Here is a 17653-nt window from a genome sequence, read left to right as displayed (position 1 = left end):
TTAAAATTTCTTGCTTTTCTAACTTCAGGAATCTAGAGGCACTTTCCATCTTTTTTCCTTAATCAACATACAAGGAAATACTATCTCCAGTTCCTTTCATAACCACCAAAACCTCAACACTTAATCATGCCACACCTATCATGTGAATGCAAACATTTATATAATAAAGTTTAATGTGATGACCAACTGGTGTGTTTGCTTCTCATTCTACTTCTTCCATAAATGAGATATTTTCAACATTCCCTGTTGAGCCATACACTGTGTCCTGGTGTGAACCTCAGCTTAACCCATTAGTGCCACCTCCTCGTACAGCCTTTTATGGCGACTTCACATGTTTTGAGCAGGGTTGGATATTTCACAAGTGGTAAAAATTCAAGCTGTGCCACAATTACTCCAGCTTCCTGGGTGTGATACAAGGCTGCAAGTTGGAGTTGCCTTAGATTCTCCATTTGCTTTATAAAAGCAAAACAGGAATTCCACATGGAACAAAGTAGTGAATTTATTAAGAGTTCATCCACCATCCTCACACTGTGGCACACCAGTTAAGGCTGTTTAAAAATTACCATAAATGAACAAAAAAGCATACAGCTAAAACCCAACCTATTTTCTGACTACAGAATAGAAGGCATTTAACCCTCCCTGTTTCACCATTGCTAGGAATTCCAGAAGTACCAGGAGCTGTAGATGGATGCAGGACAGATTTCAGCTCAGTTGAGTTTCCTTCCAACAGCACTCTGCCACATTTCCAACATAACCACCTCTTTTACAGCTAGGCCTTGAAGCTTTCATTGTTATCAGCTGAACAGGGGCAAAGAAAGGATTTATACCATTTGGGAATTACTCAAATGGACACCTTCCAAATTTCCCAGGCAAATGTCCCCCTTTTCCTCATACAGTTTCTGATCCTCCAAAGTTGTCCCCAAACTATTCCATGCCTTGACAATAGTGCTAGATTTTCCTCACAGCTCTCGGTTTTCCACATTTCTCAGTAGCATTTTTCCCCACATTCAGCCCTTTTTGGTGCTTTTCATCTCCTCATGCCCGAGACAGAGGTTTGATCAGACCATAATCCATGCATCTTGTGAGGCAATCACGTGCTACGTTAATGATGTGCTGCTTCTTGGGGTCATCTTCTTGCTTGCCAATGTATGTCAGGATCTCTAGGAGCTCTGACTCCACCAGCTTCTTCGCTAGCTCTTTGTCAGCACTGATTAAGTTGAAAGCGATGACCAGCCCTCGATGCTGTACTTCCATGTTATCATGCAAGCAGAGCCTCTGCAGGATTTCAAGCCACTGGGTGGTCTTCAAAGGAGAGAGAGATTGTTAGTATTGATTGGAAGAATACCTCAACCAAGAATGCAAGTTTGGCAAGGCATGTCTCACCAGAAGGAAGCACAGGGACTCCCCTCTTCAATACTCACGTCAGGTACGGTTATTTGATTCTTTAACTAAGGAAACCTGACTCCAAACTTTTGAACCTGTTTTTTGTTATGCTAAAGTCAGAAGCTTTCATGACACTAGCACCATATGAAACACATTTCAGGTTTAGGCTGCTGCATGATCTCTGTGCAAAGAATCTGATCAGAGTATTAACACAGCTGAGATGACCAGCAGCAGACCACCCACTCCCTCCACTGATCTTCCCGAGCCCCTCCTTTGGATTAATTAATCATTTTTATCCTAACAAGCCCCAGTGTCCAACATCAGTGTGTGCGCAACGCAACAGGGTTCATGAGTTCTCAGCCTCAGCTCTTCACAGATACTCAGCTGTGCAGGGTCTGAGTTCTCAGGACCTACAGATCTGTGCAGGAAATGGAGATGGTTTGGGATCTGTAAAGCTCAATAGGTGGTCTGTCAAGCTTTTGTCACTTCTGAGTGAAACAAGGTTTGGATTTCAGGTTATGTATCAAAAGCTTTGAGGGCCTATAGAATAATATTCTGCATTCTTAACCTTGCTTGACAGTTAGCATCCAGGACTTAGCGTGAGGAATGGCTATATAGAATTGTTCCAGCTCTGAGATGAAGTCTAGTATAAGGCAGGCTGGTTTACTTTCTGCAGGGATGGACTAGGAGCATGCACACCCAGGTCTCAACTTCACCAAGTTCCTCACTATCAAACTGGTAGACTACCTCTTCCTTTTGAGAGGCATTTTCATGACTGAGCCAGGCCCCTTCAAGGGTATGTCTACACTGCCAATAATCAGACTTACGGCCTTACCACTTCAGTCATCTTAGAGCAGAGTTTCTTTTGTGCTGCTGTAAGCATGGCCAGGGCTCCGGCTGCTGCAACCTGGACCTTCTCATCATCCTCACCACACAGTAACACCACCAACTTCAGCCGGTCATTTCCATCAGCCACAAAACGCTCTTGCACCTAAAAAAATTCCTCATGATATCCAGAGATAACACAAGTAGGAATGCCTCAGCACAGGGACTCACGAACTGGTGCACGCAATCAAGTTTAAGATGCCCAGTGAGTTACCTCCTTGTTGACCACCAGGTTGCACATGCACTCCGTGGCTGCCTGTCGAAGTTGGTCATGATTCTCAAACATGTAGTTTTCAATATCTGGCAGGGCCCTCTCTTTGACTATCTTCATCCTGTGTTGAAGAGCAGTCAAATAAAATACATCATGGGACAAGCAATAACCAACTTAAATATTAGCTGCAGACATGGAAAAGCCTTGAAACAAATCAGTGTCCTGGAGCTCATGACGTGTGGTTCATTCCCTATGCAGATTAGGTTCATGTCTTTCCTCTTTCTGAGGAAAGTGTGCCACTCTCATTTTCCCAGCTATTTTATTAATCTTTTAGGTCTGAGACCTTTGCAGCTCTGCCAAAGGTAGCTCAACCTGACCAGTCTTCATAGTCCTACAAGAAAAGTGTTGAACTGAAATTCACATTCACTCCTGGGGAAGAAAGAAGGTCAAAAAGCAGTTAAACTCACCTAAGTTTATCACTTCTTCCTGAAAAATTAGTGAGACCTAACAGAGCCTCGTAATTCTGGAGGCCATCCCTCTCAGTGTTGAGCAGGCTGACAAGGGGCCTCACCACCTCATACACCTAAGAAGAGAAGGCATGTCACTGCTTTTCCAGCTCTCAGATCTTGGCGATTTTCATTTGCTAAAGGAATTAAAGTTTTGTTGTTGTTGTTGTTGGTTTTTTTAAGCTTACCCTCTCTCCTGGGAATGCCATGTCTGGATTGGAGATTGCAGCAATTTTCGCCAGAGCGTGAGAAGCCTTTATCTTGCCAACTTCTGTGCCTTCCACAGCCAGAGGTATCAGGGCCTAGTGACACACAGGAAACCATTCAATGCTTGTGAGAAGATTTACAGGTTTGCCTTAATATACTAAAATAAGTTTAAAATATCCTAAAGATGTATCTGTTGAAGAAGTGGGTCTGGACTGTAGCCCACAGCGATGTCTTGCTTTTGTTCTGAAGTAGGCATCACACCAGAGCTTGTAGCTCTCACACAGTTGTTTCAAGAAGATTGCTTCTTTGGAGGCTTGCAGAGATAGGACTGGAGTGTCAGTCTGGGCCCCAGGGGCCACCAAGACAGCTCATACTTTTCTGTCACCTTCCCTCACTGTAGACATATCATAGGCTCCCAGCGGACATTAACTGCACATCAGGTTGGGCTGCAAACATAAAAGTAATCACCTTTCCACCACCTTGAGCGACAATAGTCCCACGGTCCTTGGGGTCTTCACACAAGGCAAGAAACACCCTGCAGAAGCACAGCATCACTTAGTGAAACAGCCACATGGGAAGGCAATAATAACCCACATCCCTCATGGAAGGGGGCTATGGTTTTGCAGGGGTGCCAGATCCACCAGGTAAATTCCAGATGTTTAACCCAGTGCCCACAGCACTCTAGGAAAGAGCAACAAATGGCACAGAAAGAAGTTTCCAGGCCTGTAAGATGAACTCTATTCCAGCCAAAACCAGTACAGAGGACTAGAAATTCAAAATGCATCCTAGGAAAGCAGCCCTGTAAGCCAGCTTCAAGGTCAGAACATGGATTTTTGTGACATTGCTTAGGAAAAACTTTGGGTTTAAATCTTTTCTCCATCTCCCTTTCATCCCTCCCCCATAGGCAGAATGCACCATCCCACGAAGCAAGGAACCAGCCCAGGTGCCCATCTCAGTGGCACATGGGCTGGCCAGCACTCCTGGCTCCCACGACAGCAATGAAGGCACCTGGCGATGAGCTCCTTGCTCTGGTCTGTCAGTATGGCACTGTCCACCTTCACCATGCAGGCCAAGGCAGAGACGACGCCGGCTTTCAGCAACCGCTTCACCCGCTTCACCACAAAATCCTTCTTGTCCTAAGGGGAGACATTGGAAAGGGATTAGCCCCTTAGCAGTTGCCATCCTGCTGACTACAGCCAAACCTGGTTGGAGAGCAAAGCAATTTCAGCCTCAGAGACAGGAGACCTGAGGTCTGTGCCAATGGATACACCAAAGAAAGCTTTGAGATCCAAGCATCTCCTCCCAGCTCTGACGGGGGTGACCCAATCGCTCTTAAAAGGACTCCTAGTGAGTTTCAACTGATAAGGAAGGATGTGCTAGACCTTGCGAGCCGGGAGTTGCACAAGATATAAATAACTCAGCATAAAAGGCTCTGTACTGATAAGGAACAAGGCCAGCGAGCCCTTGTCAGCTGCACAATAACGGGATGCAGTGGCCAAGGGATACGTGGAAGGGGCCGAGAGAAAGGAGAAGTAGTAATAAATCTTGTTGCTTAACTGCTAACCAATCATGAGCTCAGCTTTTGTAATATGTATTAGGTGATTAGCTGCTGTACCAATCAACTTAAGACGCATACTGCTCATTGTTCATCTAAAGATATAAAAATGACTGTTGTAATCAATAAATCAGATCCTGACTTGCATCAAGCCGGGTCTCCGTCTCTCAATCGCGGCAAATTGGTGACCCCGACGTGATGCGGGATTAAGAACCACCTATCTGCGTGGCATGCTGCGAGTCCCACAGAACGTTGAATGAGCTGCTGAAAGGAAGCAGGAGCCGGCTGGCCTGAAATCCCTCCGGAGTAGAGAGGTGAGCTGTGGGAAACATGGGGAATCAAGTGTCTTCCCCCGAGAGAGACGTATATGAACTTATGAAAGCTCTTCTTCAAAAACATGGAAAGAATATTTCTGGGCATGATCTTAAGGCAATGCTTAAATGGGTACAAGTAAAAATACCCACTGTAACTGCATCTACTATTTTCACACGAGAGCTTTGGGATGATGTGGGGGTGAAACTATGGGATGCGGCGACTACGGGGAATGCCGAGGCACAGCGCATGCTTCCATGGTGGAGAGGTATTTTTGAGACATTAAAAGCCCAGGAAAAAAGTCACAAAGACAAAGCAGAAAGAGAGGAAGACTCTTCTGCGATACCTCCGTTATCATCGGAGGGTCAAAAATCTATTGCGCCGCTAGAGGCGTGTGCCGCGGGGTACCCCCCAGAGGATGATCCTTTTGATCCAGGACCAGTGGACCCAGAGGAGGAGCCGCAGCTTCATCCTCCCGATCCTCATGATGTGTGGGCAAATATTAGACGACAAGCTCTGAAAGAGGGAGACTTACAAATTGCAAAGAAAATAGTTGCTCCTGTTATTTATCAAGGGAGGGGGGCTCAATGGGAGATCCTGTTATTGAAGTTAGCTGTGGAAAATGCCAATGTGGATTGTAAGAAATTATTGAAATCTCTTCCGAACCCCAATCCCTCTCTCGTGGAAATGGTGGAAGCTTGTAATAGAATTGGCACTGTAGATCATAAATTTGAAGCAATGGCCGCTGCCTTTGCTGCCATGCGTGGCCCTGCGGGCCCCGGGGTCTGTTATGGTTGTGGCAAACCTGGCCATTTAAAAAAGAACTGTGTGGCTACTAACATCGGAACCAAACCCCAAGCGCCGGGGATTTGCCCTAGGTGCCGAAAAGGGCGCCACTATGCTAACCAATGTCGCTCTAAGTATGACTCCCTAGGACAACCGATACAGGGAAACCGGTCACGGAGCGCGGGACAGCGGCGCGCGCAGACACAAGTTCCGCAGCCAAACCCCCCGATGCCGCAGAGGGATACGGCAGTGTCTCAAATCTTCGCCCAGCCACAGCCGGGAGCGCCGGGTTGGACTTGGCAACCAGCCACACAGTAACGGTACTTGATTCCTCGATTCACGCTAGTATACAGCAACTCAAGGATGAGGTTTCCAAACTCCATCAAGACGATAGCTGGGATTGGCTGGACAAACTTTTTGGAGGTTGGGGCCTATCAGGATGGTTAAGAAGCCTTGTAAAAATGATTGTGTATGCTTTGGTCGTTTTTATCCTTTTGTTACTCTGTTTACCCTGTTTCCTGCAGTGTATGCAGAACCTAATAGCCAACTCGGTGAAGAAGGTCCTTATTGTGCAACAAGAAGGGGGAGATGACGGGGGTGACCCAATCGCTCTTAAAAGGACTCCTAGTGAGTTTCAACTGATAAGGAAGGATGTGCTAGACCTTGCGAGCCGGGAGTTGCACAAGATATAAATAACTCAGCATAAAAGGCTCTGTACTGATAAGGAACAAGGCCAGCGAGCCCTTGTCAGCTGCACAATAACGGGATGCAGTGGCCAAGGGATACGTGGAAGGGGCCGAGAGAAAGGAGAAGTAGTAATAAATCTTGTTGCTTAACTGCTAACCAATCATGAGCTCAGCTTTTGTAATATGTATTAGGTGATTAGCTGCTGTACCAATCAACTTAAGACGCATACTGCTCATTGTTCATCTAAAGATATAAAAATGACTGTTGTAATCAATAAATCAGATCCTGACTTGCATCAAGCCGGGTCTCCGTCTCTCAATCGCGGCACAGCTCCCTGGCTGTAGACAACCTACCTTTGGATGCTCCTCAGGCACATGCTGCTTGGAGAATTTTGCCAGCTGCACCAGCTCCGGGACCAGCTCCTTGGTATCATAGCTGTTGGTACAGTTCACCAGCGCAGAAGCCACAGAATACAAGATAGTCTTGTCGCTTGTCTGCACGGAAAAATAAAAGCTTATGTGAGGGTGAGGATGACACAGCAAGGAAACAGGTCCCTTAGGACTGCCATTGTGGTGGCTTGCACTAGCTGAAGTGTTCTTAGCCTTATCCCCAGCTTTATAGCCCAGGGCAGGGAAAAAACAAAAGTTTTTATGGTCAACAGGCTGTTTGACATCATCAGATGCTGTCAACACCTTGATGCTTTTGGTTTTCATGCAGTTGCTGACAGTAAAGGTAAAAGCAACCTTCCCCAGCCTTGGGAGAAGAGCAGGATGATAACAGCCTTGAGGTATCTCCGTGGCACAGGCAAAACTGAAGTTTTGATAAACTAGAGGTGAGTGGTTGGGGTCACAGCTCCTCCTGCCTGGGGAGTCAGCGTTGGGCTGGAGAGCTGAGAGAACTTCATGCTACCAGAGGAATGAGGGACCAAGGTAAGGAGATAGACCTTGGCTAATTCAAACATAGCTTGCAGGGCTAGCTCATCTTCAACGAAGTCATCTTTCACATCTGCGTCAAGGGTTAGATACGCCAGCCCTTCCACAGCCCACTTCCTGGTCCGGGCATCAATGCTAGTGTTGCACAACCATCTGGAAAAGAAAAACATCAACATTTCTATCTCAGGAGCCAGGACTAATTTCTCTGGGAGAAGAGGAAGGAAAAAACAGCTGTTAAGATGGTTTCAGGCCCAAAAATGTACTTGGGTTTTGCTGCAGCTCCTAAAGACTGTGGGTGCTTCCCTCGAGACACGACCTTCCTCCCATGGCCCAACTTAAGGGATCTAAATGCTGCGGGGACAGACCAGGACAGCTACTCAGCACTGCTTTGCCTTCACCATCACATGAAACACATGATGCCCTGCTATCCAGTGCCAGCAGCAATGATCACCCATTCTGTCACTTCCTAAATCCATCCCACCTCCTTGGTTAGTTCACCTGGTAAATTCACCTTCAAAAGGTGCTTGTGCATATTCTAGATAGCACTTAATTAAGCTGTACCATTCTGGCACCATGTCTGGTGTCTCACAGGGGAAGTGAGGGAGGGAGAAGGCTTATCTGGTTCTTGAGGCAGGAGGAATGTATGGTTGCTTGAGGCACAGAAGAACTCCAGGTTCCAGTGCAATGCCTCTGGGGGCACAGTCAGCTGTTAGGCAGCAACAGTAAATGAAGGCAATGTGCAGGCAGGATCTCTGGGGAAAGGGGCATATTGTATTTTGCAAAGTATGGAACAACAGAAGAAAAAAGTAAAATCACCCACTTTCGGCACTGCTTGGCTAACTTCTCAGTGGACCCCTCAGCAAACTGCCGCAGTCCGTAATCTGTACCTCCTGCTGAGCCCAGCTTGCAGAGACCCTGAGGAGAATGAAGAGGGTACACCAGTGAGAAAGGTTCATTAATCCTCTAGCATTGCTGCCCCAAAACAGCCTAATCCCATATCTAAAGTTTGAAGTCAGGTCTAACAAAGAGGAAGCATTCTAACACCCAGTAGATCATTCAACTTGTAGCAGAGCAAAGTAAGGTTTTGTGCTCTTATTGGATGTCTTTAATAGAAGACTAACCAGTTTTGCCTTCAAAGTTACCAATAGTCCCTGTGCTCTCCTGGTCTGCCGTCTCCCCCTTTCTTGTAGGGGGAAGCACCATAAACCACTCCCCAGTTGAGGTGACTGAACCCAACATGTTCCCAGGACCTCCCCCTTGTCCCAAGTCCAGGGTTAAGCTGGTGAGTGTGCCATAGTGCCATAGAGGCAGGGCCTGCCATCCTTACCACCAGGGCTCGGATTTTGATCTTCTCATTCTTGGTCTTCTTGTAGATCTCCTTCAGGAGCGTCACCCCGTTGGAAATGATGAAGGTGGCCCGGCTCAGCTTAGTGGAGGCATGGATGAGGGCTTCCACAGCCACCAGCTGGTCAATCTCCCTCTCGGACCCACACAGGGCAACCATCATCTCCATGACTCCCTTCATGCCAAGCAGCTTGTTGCCCAAGTCAAAGGGCCCTTGCAGAACTCCAGACACCATCTGGATGGCATGGAGTGTCTTATCCATGTCCTGTGGGTCAATTTTGCTCCTGCATGGGATAGGGGGAGTCAGCATGTGGAACAGTAGTTGCTTACAGTTCTCATTCCCTTGGGCAGCAAACATCCTCCCTCAGATTGAGAGCCAAGCTCCACTGCTGAAATATATATATATATATAGGTATTTGGGACACAGCTGAGCCCAAATTCGTGCAAAGGCTGTGATCCAGGATCTGAGGATCCCAGCTGAAGGATCCAGCAGGATCTCAAGCAAATCATTGTCTCCCAGGGCCTCAATTTGGCATCTAAGTGGATTGCAAGTGCCTCATCTCATCCTTAAGACCTCCTGCTCCCATGCCTCTGGGCCAGCTCAGCCCCAGTAAGCCAGCCCTGACTCACTTGATGTACTCCTCACAGATCACCCGGTAGTTGTCACGCTCTGGGTCACAGCGCAGGTCATCATAGAGTTTATTTAGGAGGACGGAGGCAGTCAGCTGGGTGTTCTCTGTCAGCGGCAGACAGTCAGGCATCTCAGGAATCTGGCCCGCCACTTTCAGTATCTTTTTTAAGCCTGGAAACAATAGAGTGATATGGCTGTTAGAGGGGAGAGGGACTGTACAAAAAACTCAAGATACTATTTGTTGGTTTCTTGCAGTGAAATAGCTGGCTTCGATGGTTTTCCATCATTTTTCAGCCTAACCACATAAGCCTTAAACAAAGACGACACTCCGATATTTACTGGGGAGGAGCTTCTATTTGTGAGATTACAAGTTTGCAGCATCAGGCTTTTATCCAGCTCTCAGGTAAGATAAGCAAAACTGTGCGTTTGGTCCCTGGCTGGATCAGTTATTTTTATCAGGAGGCATTAAACCTACTGACCTCCAAGGCTGGAGGCTTTAACTGAGGAAAAGTCATTGACTTTCAAGTGATTCTGGATGTCTTAACCCTCCTTTTGCTAAAGTGTTATTAAAAAACTTCCACCAAAATGGTAACACACACACGCATTGGAATTAGTATAAAAACACACGCCACACAAATTCCTCACCCCCTTCCAGTCTTAGATATGACCAGTTTAAGGATCCAGCAAGTGCAGCGGGTGCTCATGTCATCCTGTCTAAGCTAGACCATTTATCCAACCCAAATCCTCCTAACATTAGGAAATACATTGGAATAAACTAACCAGAGAAGTTAAGTCAGTCCTTTAGAAACTGAAAAATTCTTGTTCTCATACACAGGTTTTTTCTCCTAATCTTAATACTGTTTCCTGCTGAGTCTAACTTTGCTCTAGGCTTGCATGAACAAAAAAAAAAAAAAAAGCCAGAGAGGATTTATTTTATAGAGAGGATCATTTCTACAGGTATTCAGGCAAGAATACGCAGCTCCACATCTCCCAAACCAGAACAGGATGGAGAGGAAGGACTCACCATTGTCGATGACAAAGATGGTCCTGCTGTTGTCATGGTCCTTCAGGTCCTTCCTCGGTATATTCTTGTTGAGGAGGTTGAGAGCTCGGTCTCGTCCCTGCCCAGATACTTCCTTACTGACCAGCATATCCAGCAAACGCATTGTGATCATCCTCAAATCTTTTTTAGTATCTACACAGAAGCAAGACAGTAGCAGCCAGTTACAAGAAATTCTCTTCAAAAGCAGATGAACCCAGTGAAAACCATTGAAAGCCACTGTGTGGGTGGAACATAGGTATGTAAGTTAACACGATGAGGATAAGAGCTGTGTGCAGTTTGTCATCCTGGACAGCTGAAGGGTAAAGACCCCACTTCACCAAAGAACAAGGAATAAGGTGGACATCCCAGGAGCAGAGCCCTCCCTGCTCACCCCACTTCTCCTCCAGCAAGACTGAAGGACCACCAGGTCATACACCATTACCTAGCACTACGGCCTCCTCCTTCCCGTGATGCTCCTCTTTCCCTTGGCCCAGCAAGCAGTCAGTGATGGTCTGCAGGAGGTTGCAGACAGCCAGGGAGATTTCTTCATTGTCTACAGACATCCACATGCAAATGTTGTCGATGCCTAGGTAATGGAGAATGGCGGTAGCCTGGCCTCAGAAAGGAGAGAGCAAGGCAGCTGTTAGCAAAGGGTACGAGCCTTTCCTTCCTGCATGATTTAGAAAGGTCAGCCTCAGCTTATACGCTCCTGGTATTTTCCTGAGTGAATCCCGGGTCAGTACAAGGCACAGTTTGCTTTTCACTCTTATTTTCATTTATAAGAAGACGACTCCTAAAATCTAGATTTGCCAGTAATGCAACAGTCTATTTCCAACAAGGATGTTGAGAAGAGTGTGGCTGGGTTTGGAAGAGGCCTTCATGCAAGGCTGTTAATGAGCCTGTTTAGTGCACAAAACCCATCCTGGCTGTGAGCAAACCCAGTGTCATCACACAACCTGTCCCCGTGCGTGGTGGCACTTCAGTAATTCAGGGGAGGCATGTTCAGAAACACACTGACCTAGTGGGCTTTGCAGAACAGCCTTTTTGCATATGACAACAGTTAATGTTTCAGAAAAAGAAAATAGGTCTCCATTGCACTGCATTTTTATCCAGTAGATTTTATTTTTGTTATGTCTTAGTTCCCCTCACTCCTTTGCACCGTTACACTGACACGCATATTCATTTTGCACATGTCCATGTCCTGCTTCCAACCATGTAACACAGACAAGGCTTCTTATGAGCTGTTTTACACTATAACAACTGTCTTGGTATAGAGTAAGATATTAGCTGGCTCAGAGACCCCAGCGACTTGCCTTGGGACCCTTCCCAGGAACCTTAACTTTCTTGTAGAGCCTTCCTGCTTTCCTTCATCTAAGCCTTGGACAAAACTTTCCCAAAGTTAGTTGTTATTACTTGCTTTTCTGAGACCTGTGGTGAAGGACGTGGATTTGACCCAGCCATGCTCACCACTTCTGTGGTAACAACTCGGTGTAAATTTTACTTCACCAGCACACATGAAGGCACCGTAGGGAACACATACAGCTTTGAACCCATAGATGAGGATCACAGTAACAGGGACAGTTTCAATACTCTGTGTTAACCCCACTTGCATAATTATTTGTATTCCGCCCCCACCCCCGAATTTAAAATTTTGTTTGTAGGATTTCATTTTTTCCTGCAAGAACCAGGAGGAAGAGAAGAAATCCCCACTGCACACAAACATCATGAACTATTGCAATTTTCCATTCCCCCAGGTGCAAGGCAATAGCAGTAGAAGTCTCAAGGACCCCATTACTTACGCGAGCCTTATGTCCTGTGCACATGCCCGAAAGCGTCCTAACAGCTGCCAGGATCAGCTCAGCATTTTTGGTTTCTATCAGCTGCAGCAGCAAGCTGACCCCGTTGTTCTGGAAAATCCTCTCGGCACCCGCTTCCTCCCGCCCCAGGACGATGAGGTTGTTTGCAGCCTGGGTGGGAGACAGAAGAACCAGGGGTCAGCGGCACAGCCTGCTAACATAGCAGCCTCCAAAACACTTCCGTGAAGCTCTGGGATGTCCCGGTGGGAGCTGTGGTGTGACCATCTCCTGACGGATGGAGTAGACCAGTTCAGACCCCACCAGACAGTTTCTCCAGGTCCATCTGGGGATCAGCTTTGCTCTGCCCAAGAAAAGTGGGTCACTGCTTGGAGGGAAACATGGGCAAGGTGGCAGAGATGGGCCTGAGCAGAATTCCAGTCTGATCCCACCTTTGGAATTTTGGGAGGTTGGTCCACCTTCCCACTGCACAAGGGTGATGCCTCTTGGGGGCATTTCCCCTCTCAGTCGTCCCTCTGAGTGCAGTTCATCTCCCAGCTCCTTACCTTCTGCTCTGTCTGGGGGAGGTGGGGAAGGGAATGCAGCCTTCCGCTCCTCGGTGCGGCCTCTGACATTAAACAACAGCAATTTGTTCTGTCAAGTCCAGGACAGTTCTCACCTTTTCTCGCTTTTCTTTCTCACTGTTCTCATCCAGCAGGATTTCAAACATCTTCTGTACCCTCAAGTCCGTGGAGAACTGAATGCGTAGCTATGCCAACAGAGATTGCATGGTGCATCAAAGGGAAAGGAAAATTGCTCCTCAATTTTCTATCACTTCAGGGACACCACAGACCCTCAAACCACAGACAATTTAAGCTGAGTAACAAAATAGGCATCACTTCTCAGAGATCAGCATCAATTACCCACCTCAGACTCGTGGGCATGGGCAGAGCCAGCCCTAAACCATCATTTCTGAGACTTCATGGTACCTAGTGATGCAAGGACTTCTCCACAGCACCCCCATAAAGGTAAGTCAATGTGGCAGCTGCCAGACCCAGTCCAAAGCTGGTCCAGTTCCTTGCCAGGACCTTACCAAGACATTCAGGACCAGGCCAGCCTTAGGAGTGAGCTGCCATGCTTCTTAATTTAACCATTCAATATGATCCTCAGATTTACATGCATCAAGTATGAACTTCCAGTTAATGGAGCCTATTTATCCCTCTCCATTGTTATGAGTTTCCAATATGACCAACGATCCATCGGTGTAACCCAGAGCAAGGACTTCCCACACCCCATCTGTGAACCCAGGACTGCTCCCCCGGCATTTACCTTGTCCTGGATGTTGGCCCCCAGTCGCCTCAGGGTCTCCTGGAAGTTTTTGTTGCGGGGTTCAATGGTGGCACATTTCTGAGCATCTTTGAATGCTTGGTCCAATTTCCCCAATTTTTCTAGAGCTTGGCTGCGCCGGTACAAGGCTTTGATATCTGAAGCATTGATGTCAATAGCTGGGAAAGTGATCCAAAACATCAGGCATCAGAGTTTGCTTCTTGGAAATGCTCTGTGTAAACTGTGATTTGCTTTACAGTGACTACAGCTCCTTAAGACATAGTTAGTAACATTGTGAACGAATGGGTACCTGATTGGCACCAATTGCACAGATGCACCAAATCGGTGCATCTTCTTTCGTACCTTCTCCATTAATTCCCTTGTGGCCTCAGCACTTGGGTTAGTGGACATCAAAGAACAAGACCACAGTGACCCAAAACCAGATGTGAGCACAGGCTGGAGCGAGCATACCCAGCAATGCAGCTCTCCTTTCTCGAAACACCCGCCTCCTTACCTCTAGATGCATCTGAAGCTGCCTTGGCGTATTCCTCCTGTTAAACCAGAAAGGAGAGATTTGTTAGCAGTGGAATAACAGGGCATGTCCCCATTGCTGATGCACACTGTGACCTCTCTGTTCCCACTTACTAACAGGACACCCCAGTGAAGCAAGCAGCAGCCTACACAAGGGAAGATGGGGGTTTAGGTGCTTTTTCATCACTGATGGGGGGAAGAGGAAAAGGTCTGTGACGCAGGCGAGACAACATATGCTCTTGCTGATGCAGCAGCAGATCATGGACACTGAAAGAAGACAGGATACTCACAACAGCCTATCTGCAGCTTGTTCTGGGCTGGTGTCACTTCTGGGTTAGTGAAAATTCAGGAACATGCAAGCAATCTGCTAAAATCCCATGGCAGGTTGCTACAAGCTGACTGCAGGGAGCTGAGACAATGATGGTACAGATGCAAATAACTTTTTGTTTTGCTAAAGATCTGTGTCTGCTTCTCTTGTGCCAGAGCAGACAGCAAGAGCAATACCTCTGCACCCCAACCCATGGCTTACAGAGCTCTCCCGTAAGTGTGGAGTAGGCTGGCTGCCAAAAGCTTTTACTTCAAAATGATTAAGTGGGACCATCTCTGAGTTGAACCAGTGTGCTCAGCCCCATCAGGATTGAAGCAGGGAGGCAGCTTTACAGCTCCAGGACAAGCCCAGAACAAGATTTCAGACCAGTTTGCAAACACCCTATTCAATAAACAGACAAACCACACAGTCTGCAGCTGGCGAGCACCCTTAGCTGCCTCCCTGCTCTTCTCCCCTTGAGCACTACCCAGGCAAGCTGGGAGCTTTTCTCACCTTTTTGAGGAAACACGCTGCCCTGTTCCTGTACAGCACTGCCTGCAGCGCCTTGTCCTTGTTGAGCTTTATGGCTTGAGTGTAGCTTTGAACAGCTTTCTCGTAGTCATTGGCCTGAAAATATTTATTGCCCTCCTCTTTCAGCTGGATGGGATCCTCCATCTGGAGAGCTTTAAGGAAAAACATCAATTTGTGTCCCATTTTCAACTGCCTGTGTCACCGGGGTCGCCTGCCTACTCCATCAAGCTGAGTTTCACCATGAGACCAGCATATAATTAACGCACACATTAATAAAAGCAGCTTACCAGACTGAAGAGTTTTGAAAGTGAAGACCTAAATTGCTCCTCAAGGCTGTGGCTTCTCAGAAGCTTTTTCCCAGGGCTGTAGATCCTCAGGAGTCAGTTAATAAAAGAAAGAAAAACGAACAAACAAAAAGAATTAAAGAAGTCTGCCAGCACCACAGAGGGTCCGTGTGGCTCAGGAAAGAGCTCGCCTCCCACTCCAAGTTTGGGCAGGACCTGGCAGCTCCTGCCGCCTGTCAGCGTCACCTGTCACCGCAGCCTGTCCTCCTCCTCGTCCCCCCTGTGCTATATAGTGTCTGGGGAAGGCTTTGAGCCAGGGCCCCCAGCAGCCAGTCCAGCTCGGGGGGGGGGGTACCTGCATACAAGCAGGCAGCACCTCTTTGCAGCAAGAGGGGATCCTCTCCCACCCGCCGGGGCAAATCCCAGCTTCCCTCTACCTGCAGAGCTGCACTGGGTGTGGGGAGCAGAAATGAGGGGGTTTCATGCCAAAAAAAGCCCGCGGCTGGGATGGCTGACCCCCATTGCAGTGCTCAGACCCTTTTCCCTTTCTATTTAGGGAAGCATGAGACAGCTGAGCCTCAGGGACAAGCGGCCCCACGCCAGCAGCTGCAGCAGTGCCCAGCACCTTCCAGAACACCCTGGGACTGAACGCCAACTTGCACCCAGTGCTGCCTCCTCCTCGCAGGGCCTTTGGGAGCCCACCCCGCTGGAATCCCACCCATGTCCAGCACTGCCAACCTGCCCTTGTTTGGCAGCCCACCGGCACAGACTGACATAGATGTCTGTACTGGAGCATATTGGCCCACTGCTGTGATGAGTGTCTCGGGTCTCAATTTGAATGACACCAGTAGACAGAGCAACACTGAGCTCTGAAAGAGCTGAGCCCTTCAAACCCCCCTGTTTCCCAGGAAATTAAATCAGGAACTCTCCTTTGCAGCTTACTTCCCCCAAAACACAGGCCTTGCCTCTCTGAGTGTACCTACAAGCATCCCAGCAATAAAGTAAATGGGGAAACTAGGAATAGGGATCGGGAAATGACCAAGGGGAGCATGGGCTGACTGGTATTGGCTCAGTTGCTCCCATCAGGCTTATGCTGCAGAGCTGGGCTATAGCAGACAATGCACTTCAACACTGAGACACTGCAAAGAAAAAAAACCAAACCAGTTATCTTTAATACTGGGGGTCTGTGTGGTGGCTCGTTGATCTTATGCAGCAAGAATCAGCACAACACTGCCCTGTTCAGGTCTCCTATTTTATTCACCCTGCACCAACAGCACTGCCTGATCCCTGGTATCCGGGCAGGAGATGATTGCAAAGCAATTTGGAAGTTCCTCCCAGCACATCATCACCTGCGCAGCAGTTGCAGGCAGCTCAAACACCTTCACCTGTTTGGGGGTAGGTCCAAGGCACAAGGACCACATCTGTGGAGGATGTAAGAGGCCACCTCTGCATTGGATAAGCTCAGTACAGTGGCTTTTCTAGGACTCACCTGGACTAACCCACCAGAAACCCCTTCCCACGTTGCTTTAGGTACAGGGGAAGGGTCAGCTTGCTTCATTTCAGTACTCACAGTGTATATAGCACAGCCTTTCTCAAGTTATCTAGAATAAAGGCTGCATTTTCACAAGCAACAGCACTGCAGGTACTTCAAGTAAACTAAGCAACAAAATAAAATTGTGTTTCATACTGCTAATGTTCAAGGCAGAGCTAAGAGTGACCTCAGCTCCCCTTGGTCTGCGTTTTTGGGACAGGGTATCGGTGATGACACCGCACCGGCAGGGAAGAAGAGCAGCTGCCCGGGACGGGGGTGCCGGCGCCGGGAGTTACCTTATCCCTCTGCCTTCCTGCAGCTGGAGCAGATGTGTTAATGCGCTTTGTGATAGCCCCTGAAGTGGCTGGCAGGGCAGGCAGCAGCGAGTGCGGGGGGCCCTCTTCAGGCCTCAGCTGGGAAAGAAAAAAAAAAAACAAAACCCAAAACTTTTCCTGGGGAAATTCAAGCCCCAGGCAGCCAGGGAGGGGAAGAATCCCTGGGCTTCCCCTGCAGCAAGCCTCTTTCGGGGGCAGAGCTCTCCCCTTGCATCCTCATTTTCCGCCCTGCAAGCCCAACTGCAGACGTTGACTTGCCAAACCCGGTCCAGGGATCCCACCTTACTTCGTGGCTCCAAGCCACCTTCTAATCCAGGACCTTGCAAAGAGCCGGCAAGGTCCATGCTGAAATTACCCTCCAGAAAATCCCAGGATGAGCTCCAGCACCTCTAGAGCAACAGCAGGGTTGCAGAGGTAGCTGTGCTCAGCACACAGGGCTTGAGCTTTTTTCCAACCCAGCGTTAGAGACCAGGGTAAAGCTGCATGTAATCCCTTTTAGAGCTGCCTCCAAGGCCCTAATGCAAGTTTAGGGCA

At 48.0% G+C, this 17653-nt stretch overlaps 1 protein-coding gene across 2 annotated transcripts; it reads right to left on the bottom strand.

Moving 5' to 3' along the window:
- Positions 1-481: 481 nt before the first annotated feature.
- Positions 482-15802, bottom strand: UNC45B (unc-45 myosin chaperone B). 2 transcript variants are annotated; one of them, XM_052804655.1, is made up of 21 exons: positions 15691-15802; positions 15257-15341; positions 14952-15121; positions 14115-14151; positions 13604-13779; positions 12954-13043; positions 12281-12448; positions 10924-11092; positions 10464-10634; positions 9439-9610; positions 8792-9092; positions 8285-8379; positions 7476-7617; positions 6886-7026; positions 4201-4328; positions 3661-3727; positions 3174-3287; positions 2947-3062; positions 2483-2600; positions 2219-2374; positions 482-1302 (listed from the first exon to the last, which is right to left on the bottom strand). In XM_052804655.1, exons 3-21 carry the CDS (start codon positions 15111-15113, stop codon positions 1036-1038), a joined length of 2790 nt encoding a protein of 929 aa, XP_052660615.1. In that variant the 5' UTR covers positions 15114-15121; positions 15257-15341; positions 15691-15802; the 3' UTR covers positions 482-1035. The 2 variants fall into 2 exon arrangements, with proteins under 2 accessions (XP_052660615.1, XP_052660614.1); XM_052804654.1 differs by lacking the exon at positions 15691-15802 and having other exon boundaries at positions 15257-15487.
- Between the last annotated feature and the right edge of the window lie 1851 nt (positions 15803-17653).

Source organism: Harpia harpyja, chromosome 12 (assembly GCF_026419915.1).
Source record: "Harpia harpyja isolate bHarHar1 chromosome 12, bHarHar1 primary haplotype, whole genome shotgun sequence".
In the NCBI taxonomy this organism is placed as follows: Eukaryota; Metazoa; Chordata; class Aves; order Accipitriformes; family Accipitridae; genus Harpia; species Harpia harpyja.
The sequence above is the reverse complement of the archived record's forward strand: the minus strand, read 5'-3'. Positions and strand labels throughout refer to the sequence as shown.

Excerpts from the sequence above, each read along its gene's own strand:
- UNC45B (XM_052804655.1), bottom strand. The coding sequence starts at position 15,113 with ATGGAGGATCCCATCCAGCTGAAAGAGGAGGGCAATAAATATTTTCAG. Across the intron at positions 3,728-4,200 it reads AGCAAGGAGCTCATCGCCAG|GGTGTTTCTTGCCTTGTGTG; the intron begins GTGCCTTCATTG and ends GTGCTTCTGCAG. Across the intron at positions 2,375-2,482 it reads ACCTGGTGGTCAACAAGGAG|GTGCAAGAGCGTTTTGTGGC; the intron begins GTAACTCACTGG and ends GAATTTTTTTAG.